The 11,525-nt window shown below is 46.3% G+C and overlaps 1 protein-coding gene across 5 annotated transcripts in view; it reads left to right on the forward strand.

The window, feature by feature from the left end:
• Window positions 1–1,135: 1,135 nt before the first annotated feature.
• LOC123575886 (zinc finger protein 660) overlaps window positions 1,136–11,525 on the forward strand; it is a 33,608-nt gene continuing 23,218 nt past the window's right edge. For 2 of the 5 annotated variants that reach the window (XM_045436816.1, XM_045436805.1), the window contains exons 1-6: window positions 1,136–1,246; window positions 1,791–1,872; window positions 3,032–3,572; window positions 8,160–8,328; window positions 9,794–9,885; window positions 10,175–10,301. In XM_045436816.1, the coding sequence (XP_045292772.1) occupies window positions 3,150–3,572; window positions 8,160–8,328; window positions 9,794–9,885; window positions 10,175–10,301 (811 nt within the window). In that variant the 5' untranslated portion in view covers window positions 1,136–1,246; window positions 1,791–1,872; window positions 3,032–3,149. Of the gene's footprint in view, window positions 1,247–1,371; window positions 1,538–1,790; window positions 1,873–3,031; window positions 3,573–8,159; window positions 8,329–9,793; window positions 9,886–10,174; window positions 10,302–11,403; window positions 11,513–11,525 lie in introns of those variants that run through there. The other 3 variants (XM_045436815.1, XM_045436804.1, XM_045436803.1) reach the window with 3 other exon arrangements.

Below are 11,525 nucleotides of genomic sequence, written 5' to 3' on the forward strand. Positions count from 1 at the left end.
TGAGATGGCCAAGTCCTCCCTGTGAGGTTTCCAAATGTAGAGGATGATCTTGCTATCAGAAGGCCACTCTAGGCCAAGTGGGCAAAGACTACTTCAAAAGACTCCTTTAGACTTTGCAAAAACTCTGCAGTAGGTCTTCTGATGTCTTTTTCTGTCCTGGCTTGTTCATGGAACTGAGGGACTCATATCAAGTCCAGACATGGGCCCAGAAACTCTTGAGATATTGGTGACGCTTGGATAGCCCAGGAGCCTGTTACTTTGCACCCTGTAAATGTTACTTTGCACCTGTTGGGCTACAATAAGCTACATAAGATATAGCTAACTATATGGGAAAGGGCCTGATCTTATCTTCTGCCCCTCACCCATGGCCATTACACCTAGAGATTGTGGCTTCAGGGCCTACTCAATCATGTTAGCAGCAGGACCTGTTCACAACCTGCTTCTATATGCAAACCATTCTTCCATGTGAAGACCACCTGGGTAACTCCTGCCTCCCAGATACTAGACTAGAGAAATGCATCTATATTATGTTGTCTCCATACCTTTCCATCTTTTACCTGCTGCTCCACACTCCCTAAGGACCTTTCCATGGACATAGATTGCCAGGACTGTTTCAGGAAAGATTAACCACATCCATAGACCAAAATATCATTCACTGGGCCTGTTTCCTCATTAGTAAGATGGAGATGCCCTGTTGCTCACTTCAGTGAAACTCAGATTGGATGAAAATGCCCTGGGTATCACATATAATGTAATAATAACTGAACGCTCAGGATACGCCAGGCCGTTTGCTATGTAGTATCTGTATGTTACTCCCGTCAGCACTCCTAGCCCAGTGAGGCACACTTTACGCTCTACATTTTTCGGATGACAAAAAGTCTCAGAAGTTGGGTCTATTTCCCAAGGTCAGCAGAAGGGGAAGGGGCAGACCCGGGATGAATACTCTGAGAGGAGCAAGTGCGCAGCCTGAGCCCTCATTTGAGTCTCCGCCCTCTCTCCCTTCTAAGGTGGCCCGGCCTGGCCCGGGAGCAGCTTGTACTGGCGACCACGGTCCCGCCACGCCTCCCCCCCTCCCAGCCCCCCTTCTCCGAGGGCAGGGAAGCGGGCCCACCTTCGCCACAGAGATTTCCGGGATCCTGGAGGGGCCGGAAGTGGGCCTTGTTCTCGCTTCCGGCTCTGCCATTGTTTTCGCTTCTGCGGGCCACGGTTGTGTCCCGCACCCAGGGGTCACCGCTACACTACCCCGGTGAGCGGACCAGGGACGGGGAGGGAGGTGCTGCCCGGGCCGGGGTCGCTGGGTTGGAGCCGCGGCCGCCCGCAGCACTGATCGGCGACGCCGGCCCGGCCCACGCTTCGCCCCCGCGGCCGGCGGCGGGTCCCTGTGACGGGAAGCCGCCGGTTATAGAGCCTCCTCTTTGTCCAGTGCCCTTGATCAGCCGTGCCTGGCCAGGAGCCGGGCACCTGCCGGTACAGCGGTTGAAAAGGGCAGACGTGGCCAGGTGAGCGGCGCCGCAGAAGCCCTGGTTTAACGCGAAATGTAGGTGGATGTTTTCCCAACCCTGCATTGAAAGACAATAGGAAGCGTCAGAAGTGAGAGACAGTCTCGAAATTTCAAACGTCAAGTGACACTTGGAGACTCAAAAGTGCAGATGAGATTAGCTGCTGAGCATTCGGAACTGTTAGAGAAGGAGGAAAATGATCAGAACTTTCTACAGGTGTGGGATTTCAGAGCGGAATTAACGGATTATTTTAAAGTGTTTTGTTTGTTTGTGTTTGTTTTTTCCTTACAGGAACTGAAGCCTAGAGAGAAGTAGTTTACCGAGGTTCCTGAGTTGCATGGTGACTAGCCTAGACGCTCTGGTTACAATGAAGGTGCTGATTCTCAGAGTTTTACATATATAAACTGGATACAACTTTCCCCCCCACTTCAGTATCAGCTGAAGGAGTCACATTCATTTGTCTAGCAAATGTTTACCACTGTATGCCCTGTACGCACACCTATATACAAAGAAGACTGGGAAACAGCCTTGCCGTTTGAGTCCTTCCACAAAGTGGGGGAGACAGCAATGTAAACCACAAACACAGTGTGAGAAGTGCTCTAGCAGAGGTTTGAATGAAAAAGGTGCTGTGGGCCCACTGAGGCAATAACCACACTTAAGCCTCGAGAGATCAGGAAGGTTTTCTAGGGGAGGTGGTTGAGTAGAAAAAGGTCTGGCATTTTCTGACGCCATTCGGTTCCTTTCCTTTGGTGGCTATCTAGCAGGAGGGTGTGAGTGACGAGTTGTGCATAAACTAGTTAAAACAGCAGTGTTTCAGTGAGAAGTAGAGAGAGGGAGACTACCGGCTCTCTTCCTACAGGGGACAATCAGGAAAGCACTCAGGAGAAAATGGTATTTGTTTTGGGTCTTGACAGATGAGCAGGAGTTTATCAAAAGTTGAAGAAGAAAAATCCAATCAGGGTAAGAGTATATGTGCTTCTAGCTGTGTCTCTGGAGCGTTAGTCTCAATCTATGTTGTGCATTTCTGTCACAATAAAGAAGAGATTTGAGCATTCACTTCCAACATGGGTTTATTTACTTCCAACATAGGTTTACTTACAAATTAAATATATGTACTGTTTTGCGAATTTCAGTACACATAAGACATATGCTAAATAGGAATTAAATAGCAACTTACTATGTTCTTATATACTCTTTGCATCGCCTTGCATATTCCTCATTTGGAGATCATTACAGCCTTTCTAGTCTGGGCATTGGAGAGAGTGTTAGAGGGTGTGGCTAGAAAAGAGGCCCAAGGCCAGGTGGTAAAGGGCTGTGAATGCTAGTCATAGACATTTAGGTTTTATCCTGTAGATGATGGGAGCCACTGAAAAGTTTAAGAAGGCAAGTCACTTGGAGAGATGCTTAGAGAGACTGCCCTGATTGTGCCCTTTTTCTCACCCCGGAGCTTTGGGTTTTAACTTTGGATGGTCTGTCATCAGCCTGGGACTGAACACTTTGGGACTCTGATTTCTCTCTTGGTGTTTCTGTAGGTGACACCCCATCACCCTATTCCCCCAACTCTGAAAAACAGCTCCTGAAACCTGAATTATAGAGCATCATTTTAATTGGACAAACTGCAGCTGAAACAAGCTTCTCTTTGAGGTCACGATGGCCACCCAAGGCAGGGGAACTTTAGGCCTCATCCCTAGGGGTGCGGTTCTGCAGAAGCAGGAGTGGCGCCAGACCATGAAGCAGGAGCCAGGGAGCCAGACCTGGGGTCAGGCCTGCAATCTCCAAAAGAACCACCCTCCCGTCTGTGAAATTTTCCGGCTCCACTTCAGACAGTTATGTTATCATGAGATGTCTGGGCCTCAGGAGGCACTGAGCCGGCTCCGGGAGCTCTGCCACTGGTGGCTCATGCCAGAGGTACACACTAAGGAGCAGATTCTGGAGCTGCTGGTGCTGGAGCAGTTCCTGACCATTCTGCCTGGGGAGCTCCGGACCTGGGTGCAGCTGCATCAACCTGAGAATGGTGAGGAGGCTGTGGCTGTGGTGGAGGATTTCCAGAGACACCTCAGTGGACCAGGAGAGGTGAGCAGATGAGTCTAGAATGGCCTCTGGAACCATTCTTTAGTGCTTGGGCTAACCTGGGAATAGTAATTCTCCATTCCCTGAGATCTAGGCTGGTTTGCCCAGAGGATTCCTAAGCTAGTTCCATGGATACAGAGGAAATAGTTTTTGTGCTTCAAGCCAAAAAACAAAAATGCACATCCCGGCCAAGTTCTGTGCATCAGTTTGTGAAATACTGTGTCGTGAGCCTAGCTTCAGCCTAGAGATCCACACAGTACTCCTGGCAGGTAGAAGATCAACACGCTGGTTAGAGTGGGGGAGTGTGGTAGGGAGAGGTAGTTTTTGGGGTGTGTTGATCACATGGGCCTTCATTTGATAAGTTCTCACTGCTCACTTCCTCATACTTTTCAGAGTCTATTCTCTCTCTTGCTGTCTTTTAGGTTTCTTATCAGAGGTGATATTTCAGGGCATCATAATCATTTATTTCTTTTCTAGCTTTCCAAACCCAACTGAGGTCTCTCTCTCCTTTTTTTTTTCTTTTAATTCTAATTTTGGTTTATCCTATTTCCTAGGGTTCTTTCAAATTTAAAGCCAAGGGAATTCAAATCAGAGGAAAAGTTGGAGAGTCAGCAGTGTGTCAACAGTGGAAAATCTGGCTTCTAGGACAACAGAGGGAACTAACTCTGTGACCATGTGTATCAGTCAGGGTTTAGCCAAAGAAGCAAAACCAGTAGGAAATTATATATATTATATACTTACATTTGTGTGTATAGTTACATTATTGCCACAAAATGGCTTCTGTGGTTATGGGGACTGGCAGGCAAGTCTGAAATCAATAGAGCAGACCATCAGGAAGGGCCAGCTGGAATTCAGGCACAAGCTGAAGCTGCTGTTTACATGCAGAATTACTTTTTCATGGAACTTCTAGCTGTGATTTTAAGGTTTTGCAACTGATTGAATCAGACCCATCCAGATGATCTAGGATAATCTCCTTTACTTAGAGTAAACTGAGTATGGATTTTGATCACATGTACAGAATACCTTCACAACACCACCCAGATTATTGCTAAATTGACACATTAAAAGTGCTAAGTTGACACATGGTAAGTTAGCTCTCATGAGTCTAAAATTGCTCTTATAACTAACTGAGTAGGGTAGATTAGGTTCTCCTCTACTTTTACTCCTTTGTACTTTACCAGGGAAAACCAGTATATGAAAATTCCCAAGTACCCAGCATATCATTGTATTCATTGCTTTTTTTTTTTTTTTTTAATTTTTTTTTTCAACGTTTATTTATTTTTGGGACAGAGAGAGACAGAGCATGAACGGGGGAGGGGCAGAGAGAGAGGGAGACACAGAATCGGAAGCAGGCTCCAGGCTCTGAGCCATCAGCCCAGAGCCCGACGCGGGGCTCGAACTCATGAACCGCGAGATCGTGACCTGGCTGAAGTCGGACGCTTAACCGACTGCGCCACCCAGGCGCCCCTGTATTCATTGCTTTAAAAAAAAAAAAAAAAAATAGTTACAATATTTAGGCCTAGGGAATCAATTCCAGTTGATTGGAGTCTGAGGACTAGACTTTTTCCCAAGAGTACTGGCCATGCCCATTTGTCATTAAATCCATTGTCAACCATTATTTCTTTGGATACGGAAGTAAATGCAGGGATAAATCAGCCATCACCAGGATCTAGAGAGCAACTAGGTTCAAGCATGGGCAGAGACTAGTGGCTGAAACGTTCTGAGTGCCATTTAGTGAGGAGGGTAGAAGGAAATTTTCCCTCTTTCCCACCTTCATATGCTTAAGCTGAAGAGAATGTTCCTTCCATCAAAACTTAATCTTTTATCCAGGGAGCCTCAGAAAAAGGTGACTAAGTCAGAAACTCAAGAGAGCAACTTAGAGTTGACAGGGCAGCTGAACACTCTTGGCTCCTGCCTAGGAGTAGGCTCTTTGGACTCTTATTTCTTACAGCCATTATTGTTGGCTTGTTCTCTGACAGGGAGGACATGAAAACGGGACTGTCTTGGGGTGCCTGAGTGGCTCAGTCGGTTAAGCATCCGACTTTGGCCAGGTCATGATCTCACAGTCTGTGAGTTCGAGTCCTGCATCAGGCTCTGTGCTGACAGCTCAGAGCCTGGACCCTGCTTCAGATTCTGTGTCTCCCTCTCTGCCCCTCTCCCTCTCCCACTCATGCTCTGTCTGTCTCTCCTTCAAAAATAAATATTTAAAATTTTTTTTTTTAAAAAAGAACACGGGTCTGTCTTTCCTAGCATAGGCTCAGAAAATGTATTTATGGCTAAATGAGTAAACAAGCTTTTTCATGGCAGTTTGCCAGGAGGAGATTAAAGAATATCAGGGCAGATCAGAGTCATTCTGCTCAGCCGGAGTGGGCATGTGCAAATGTGCACTTTGAGGCTGAAGAGGGTTGTAGGGTAGTCCTTGCTGGGCTGTAGAATCATGCAATTTACAAAATGCTTCTATATCCTGTATCTTATTTCAGCTCCTAGCAGGCTTAAAAAATATGCAGAGAGTAATCATCTCCATTTGACAAGTGATGCAAGGACAGAAAAGTAATTGATTCATCTAAGATGGCAGAGTTAGTGAATGTTCTCTTTGTCCATGAGATTTAGGCGAAGTGTGGTTATTGCTAATTACCACCGAGTGTGGGAATCAGAATTTTCCAGCTCCCTAGGTTCTAAGCCACTAGTTTTTCCCTAGTATCTTGCTGTTGAATGCCATCTTAGAATGAAAATTGGAATGGGGTTTTCTTGCCTACAAAGAAAAGAAACTTAGGAGTTTCTGAGTCCTATATAATAAACAGGAACTGGACCAGCATTTAATTGTTGGTGAATTTCAAGATTGTGTTATCACAATGCAGTTAGGTTCTATCTTCTGCCAGTACTCAGCATTTGTATGTAAGAGCTGGAACTCCCATTTATAAGACTGCCCAGTGGAGAACCTGGGCACCACAGACTCCAGGGAGCCTCTTGGTTCTGTCACTATGCTGGAGAAATATACAATAAAGGAATGAGTCCCTTCATATTTCAGCAGATGTAAGCCAGTGGGGTAAGTGAAGAAGTTATTTGCACCTATGCACCCAAGCTGTACTATATGTACGTGTTAGTGCAAGCAGGTGAACCTATAAACGTTATTCATTTAGATAGTGTCTTAGGTTTTCTGCCCCAAATGCTGGTGAAAAAGTAACCGTGAGACTGTGCGGAGATGGTGTGATGACAATAAGCAAGATTTAGAAATACCTATGATCTGAGGTATTTTCAAGGTCTCTAAAGATTGGTGCTATCTGATCTTATTTGACTTTTTATATAAATTATTTTGGAGGCGTAGTACATATTGACAACTGGGTTTGCAGGTAACTTTAAAAACTAATATAGGGGCGCCTGGGTGGCGCAGTCGGTTAAGCGTCCGACTTCAGCCAGGTCACGATCTCGCGGTCCGGGAGTTCGCGCCCTGCGTCAGGCTCTGGGCTGATGGCTCAGAACCTGGAGCCTGTTTCCGATTCTGTGTCTCCCTCTCTCTCTGCCCCTACCCCGTTCATGCTCTGTCTCTCTCTGTCCCAAAAATAAATAAACGTTGAAAAAAAATAAAATAAAATAAAAACTAGTATTAAGCATTGAAAGGAAAAAAAAAAGTATTAAGAGAAGGTCAGCAAATATTAACACCAACATTAGGCCAAGAATTGTTCTAGGGGCAAGTGATCAACACAAAGTTCTTACCCTCAGACAGCTTATATTTCATTGGGGGATAAATAGGCAATAAAGGCATAAATAAGATAATTTAAGGATTAAGACATATAGAAAATGTAACCAGGTTATTTGAGAGATAGTGACTACCCTTGCTTTGTCAGTATGGTCAGAGATGGCCTCTCTAAAGAGGAAACACTTTCACTGAGAGAAATTAGAAACACTGTCGTGGTTTGTCAGCACTATTTTGGGTCATTGCTTCTGCTGTCAGCTTCAGTAGCATTATATATGCACATATATGTACATACATCTATCATTTTTTATTCTCTAGGTACTTTTTTTAAGTTTATTTGTTTATGTTGAGAGAGAGAAAGGGAGCAGGGGAGGGGCAGAAAGAGAGAGAGAGGGTCCCAAGCAGGCTCTAAGCTGTCAGTGCAGAGCCTGACGTGGGGCTCAAACTCAGAAATTGTGAGATCGTGACCTCAGCTGAAACCAAGAGTTGGACACTTAACTGACTGAGCCACCCAGCGCCCCAATTTCCTAGGTACTTCTGATTGGCCTTTTCTGTAGGCTAAGGTCACAGGGAGTGTACAGAATTACTCTCCTGGCTCCTTTTTCTAGATTGTTCTTCGTAAGCAAATTTGTGTGTGAAGAATTGACAAAATGGAAATGGTTTTATAATCTGGTCTTCAAGCTCCTACTGACAGGTTCAACAGAGGGATAGCAAGCAGAATTGCATGCTATAGATTGCGCTTTGACAATTTTTCCCCCAGAAGGCTGTACTGTTGGGGCTGGAACGACATTGGCTGTTCTTTTCCTGGCTTTCTTTTGGGGATGTTTCTTAGAGGTTTTGGGTTCCATACCTTGAGGGGCACTCTTATGAATCCAATTATAATACTTTGTTCCTAGGTTTCAACTCCTGCACAGGAACAGGAAATACATTTGGAGGAGACCACAGCCCTGGGCACATCAGAAGAATTTCTTCCTACCTCGCCCCTCAGTGAGGGTTCAGCCCCTGGAGCCCACCTGGAGCCTCCTCAGGACCCAGGGACATACCTCCTCCACAATGGGCACTCTGGTACTCAACTCCCCAGCTCTGGCCTCGAGTGCTGCCTCCCGCTTCTCCTCAAGTCTCCTTTCCGTTATCTCCCTATCTCCCACCCTGTTGGAATCCCTCAATGTCCTGCCCTCTGTCTTTCTTCCCTAGTAACTTTGTCTGTTCCTATTGCTTATTCTCCAATCATTCATGTATTTAGCAAGTTTCAGTCAAGCACATGTCATAGGTTAGGCACTGCTGGGGACCAGAGAGATAGAGCACACAGTCACTGCTTTCACAGAGCTTGTTATCCAGTTGGCAGAGAGTGAGTCATAAGTGCAAGAAGAGGCATTTTGTAAGATAACGTTGAGTGACATCTATCCCCAGGCATTTGATGCCATGAGAGTGAACATAATGGACATCATAAACATTGGGAAAAATCACTGTGGGCTGGAGCAGATAGGGGATGCTTATTGGAGAAGGAAGCAGTGGGATTGAACAATGAAAATGGGATAGCATTTGAAGGGGAGAGAAAAGTGAGAGGCACCAGAGCAGAGGATATAAACAAAAACTGTAAATGAGGGTTCCTTGGACCCCAGTGAAGTGTAATGAGGAAGGACTATTTTTCAGCGCCCAGGGTCTGCTTATACAGGACCTTAGGGTTGACGCTAGGAAAATTTTGGTGGGCAAGAGTTGATGTGTTAGAAACAGTATTTCAAGAGGACTATTCTGACATGTAACCATTGTGGATTGAATGGGAAGACCAATGGCTTAGAGCATCTGTAAGAGGCTAGTGTGCCAGAATGGATGTGAGGCAATTATTGTCTGAGCAATGTTGAGTGGAATAGAAATTGACTGATGTGACACACATATGAAGGAAGAATCCAAGAGACAGTGGAAAGGAAGAATTAGGGGGTTTGGCCAGTGTTTGGATTCATTGACAGAAAGAGGGAAGTCAGGAAAGGAAGATGGTCAGAACATCCATTTTTTATTTTGAATTTGAGGTGATGAGGGACACCCAAAGGAAACGTCCTGTAGGTAACTGGAAGCTTCTGATAGGAGTGTAGGAAAGAGCTAGGAACTGCGAAAGCAGCGTTAGAGCATTGATAGTCGGTGAGATCTCTGACAGAGCAAAAAGAGATGCTCTGAGGTCTGAGAGCCTCCAGTGTCCATAATGAGAAGGCAAGAGAAGGAAGTGAAACCAGAACGAGGGGCCAGAGATGTGAGAGGAAAAGCAGGCTGGGCTGATGCTAGGGAAGCCATGGGGAGAGAGAGCGGGCAGAAGTATAGCTTCCTTCAGAGAGGTTGAAGCGAGTGAGGGCTGGGAGGAATGGCCAGTTCTCAGTTTGACCAAGGACCCTCTGCACCCTCAGAAAAACGCCTGCCTGGAAGAGGGATGAGAGGCAGTGTGTGGAGCCGCCTGGGTTCTCTTGAATCCACTCACTGGGACACAGACCTTACTGGGGCCAAGGCAGGGCTGTCCTCATAGCTTTCTTTCCTCCGTCAGGTCAGTGTGCTTCCCCGGTGCCTGCCGTTTCCCAAGCTGGGAAGTCAGGAGACCAGGCAGCAGCAACTGTGCTTCGGATGGTCAGGCCCCAGGTGAGCTTGAGTCTGTCTTCCCTGAGTTCCCAAGTGTGTGGCGCAGGAACCGCTGGCACTCATCTCCGGGCCCTGGCCCATTCTGAAAGTGCTCCTGTGGTTTCCCAGCCTGATCGCACCCTCTGGAACTGGGTCCTGCCTGCTGAGTTCATGAACTCTGTTTCATCCCAGCTTCTCTCCCTCCGGCACCCCTTTGCCCACCAGGGCCCCACCCTGGGCTCTGGGTACCCTGATGTCTCTGCCCTTCAGGCCGGGAATATCCCTGAGCAATAGAAGCTTGTCATTCCAGGGTTCTGCAGCGTACGAGTTCCTGTCTGTGGACTATACCGAGAGGAAGTGGAAAGGTCCGGCACTCAGTCAGAGAGCCGTGTACCGGAGCCTCATGCCGGAAAATTATCGCAGAGTGGCCTCATTGGGTAATGATTCTGTTCCCCAGCAACGTAGTCTGCATTCTATAGTTTTCTTTGCTATGTGCTTCTTTTTCAAGTTTTTATTGCAAAAAGCTGCAAACGTAAGACAAAGTACAGAGAACAGTGTAATGAACTGTCACGCACCCATCACTCAGCTTTCTAATTATAAGCAGTGTCTTTATTTCATTTTTAATTGAGCTAGGTGGTTTGGTTAGAATTTGTAGTTGTAAGGAATAGGGAACCACTCATGTTATTGTAAGTCCTGAGTTGCGTTACTTCAGTAAGGCTGAAGGAATGGAAACCCTGATCAAACCTGCCAGCTAGACCATCCTTTGGGAAATGGGGCCCATGGAAACTGGGCCCTGACCCAGAGCAGCACGGGGTCCTCAGCAACAACAGCAAATAATTTTTATGCCAGGGAATGTGGTAGTTGCTCCCTGCTTACCTGTTTTCTCCTTCCACGGCTACCTATTTTCTTCACTCCGAACCTCTTGTCCTCTCATGGCATCTTCTTGATTAGACTTTCTGTTCCCTCATGCTTTTTGCATGCCGTGGCTCCTAATGGCTTGGCTTCTCTGCTTGCCTCATTTCAGCTTAGAGCTCCTACTTGTTTTTATTTTCTTTATTTTGCCCCATTTCCAGTTGCAGATTTACTTAGAGAGGGACTCCAAGGGTGGTTCAGCCATTAAGTATCATCTCTATTTGGGCAAACTTTGCTCCTGGCCACAGCAGAGGCTGATGTGTAAGGTACAGAGAAGCTACCCTTGGGCCTGGTGCCCTGGTCAGTCGTGGTCTGAGATGTAATGAGACCAGTTGTCATGAGGCACAAAGCATGGCTGCCTCAGCTTCCCCTTCAGGAACGACGGAGGCGGGACAGCTTCCTGGAGGGGGATGTTTTGGGGGCAGGTTCTCTGGATGGCAAGTCTAGGACAGTAGCCAAATCTGAAGAGGGTGGGTGGGCTTAGGAGCCAAGGAGCCCGATATCTATAACTTTCCATGTGCTAAAATGCCATGATGGGTTGTGGCCCTGCTTAAGATGTGATTAAAAGGAACCAACATTTTTGTGTTTAGCCATGACTGATTGCCTGCTTCTTCCCATCTTTTCTAGCTTCCAAAGGAAAGATTGAACTGTTCAGTTTCCTATGATTCCAGATGACCAAGATACCAAAGACATATTTTGAGTCATATTTCAAATTATCGATCCCTTTCTTAATTTTTTTAAAATTTTTT

This window comes from Leopardus geoffroyi, chromosome C2, assembly GCF_018350155.1.
Source record: "Leopardus geoffroyi isolate Oge1 chromosome C2, O.geoffroyi_Oge1_pat1.0, whole genome shotgun sequence".
Lineage (NCBI taxonomy): Eukaryota > Metazoa > Chordata > Mammalia > Carnivora > Felidae > Leopardus > Leopardus geoffroyi.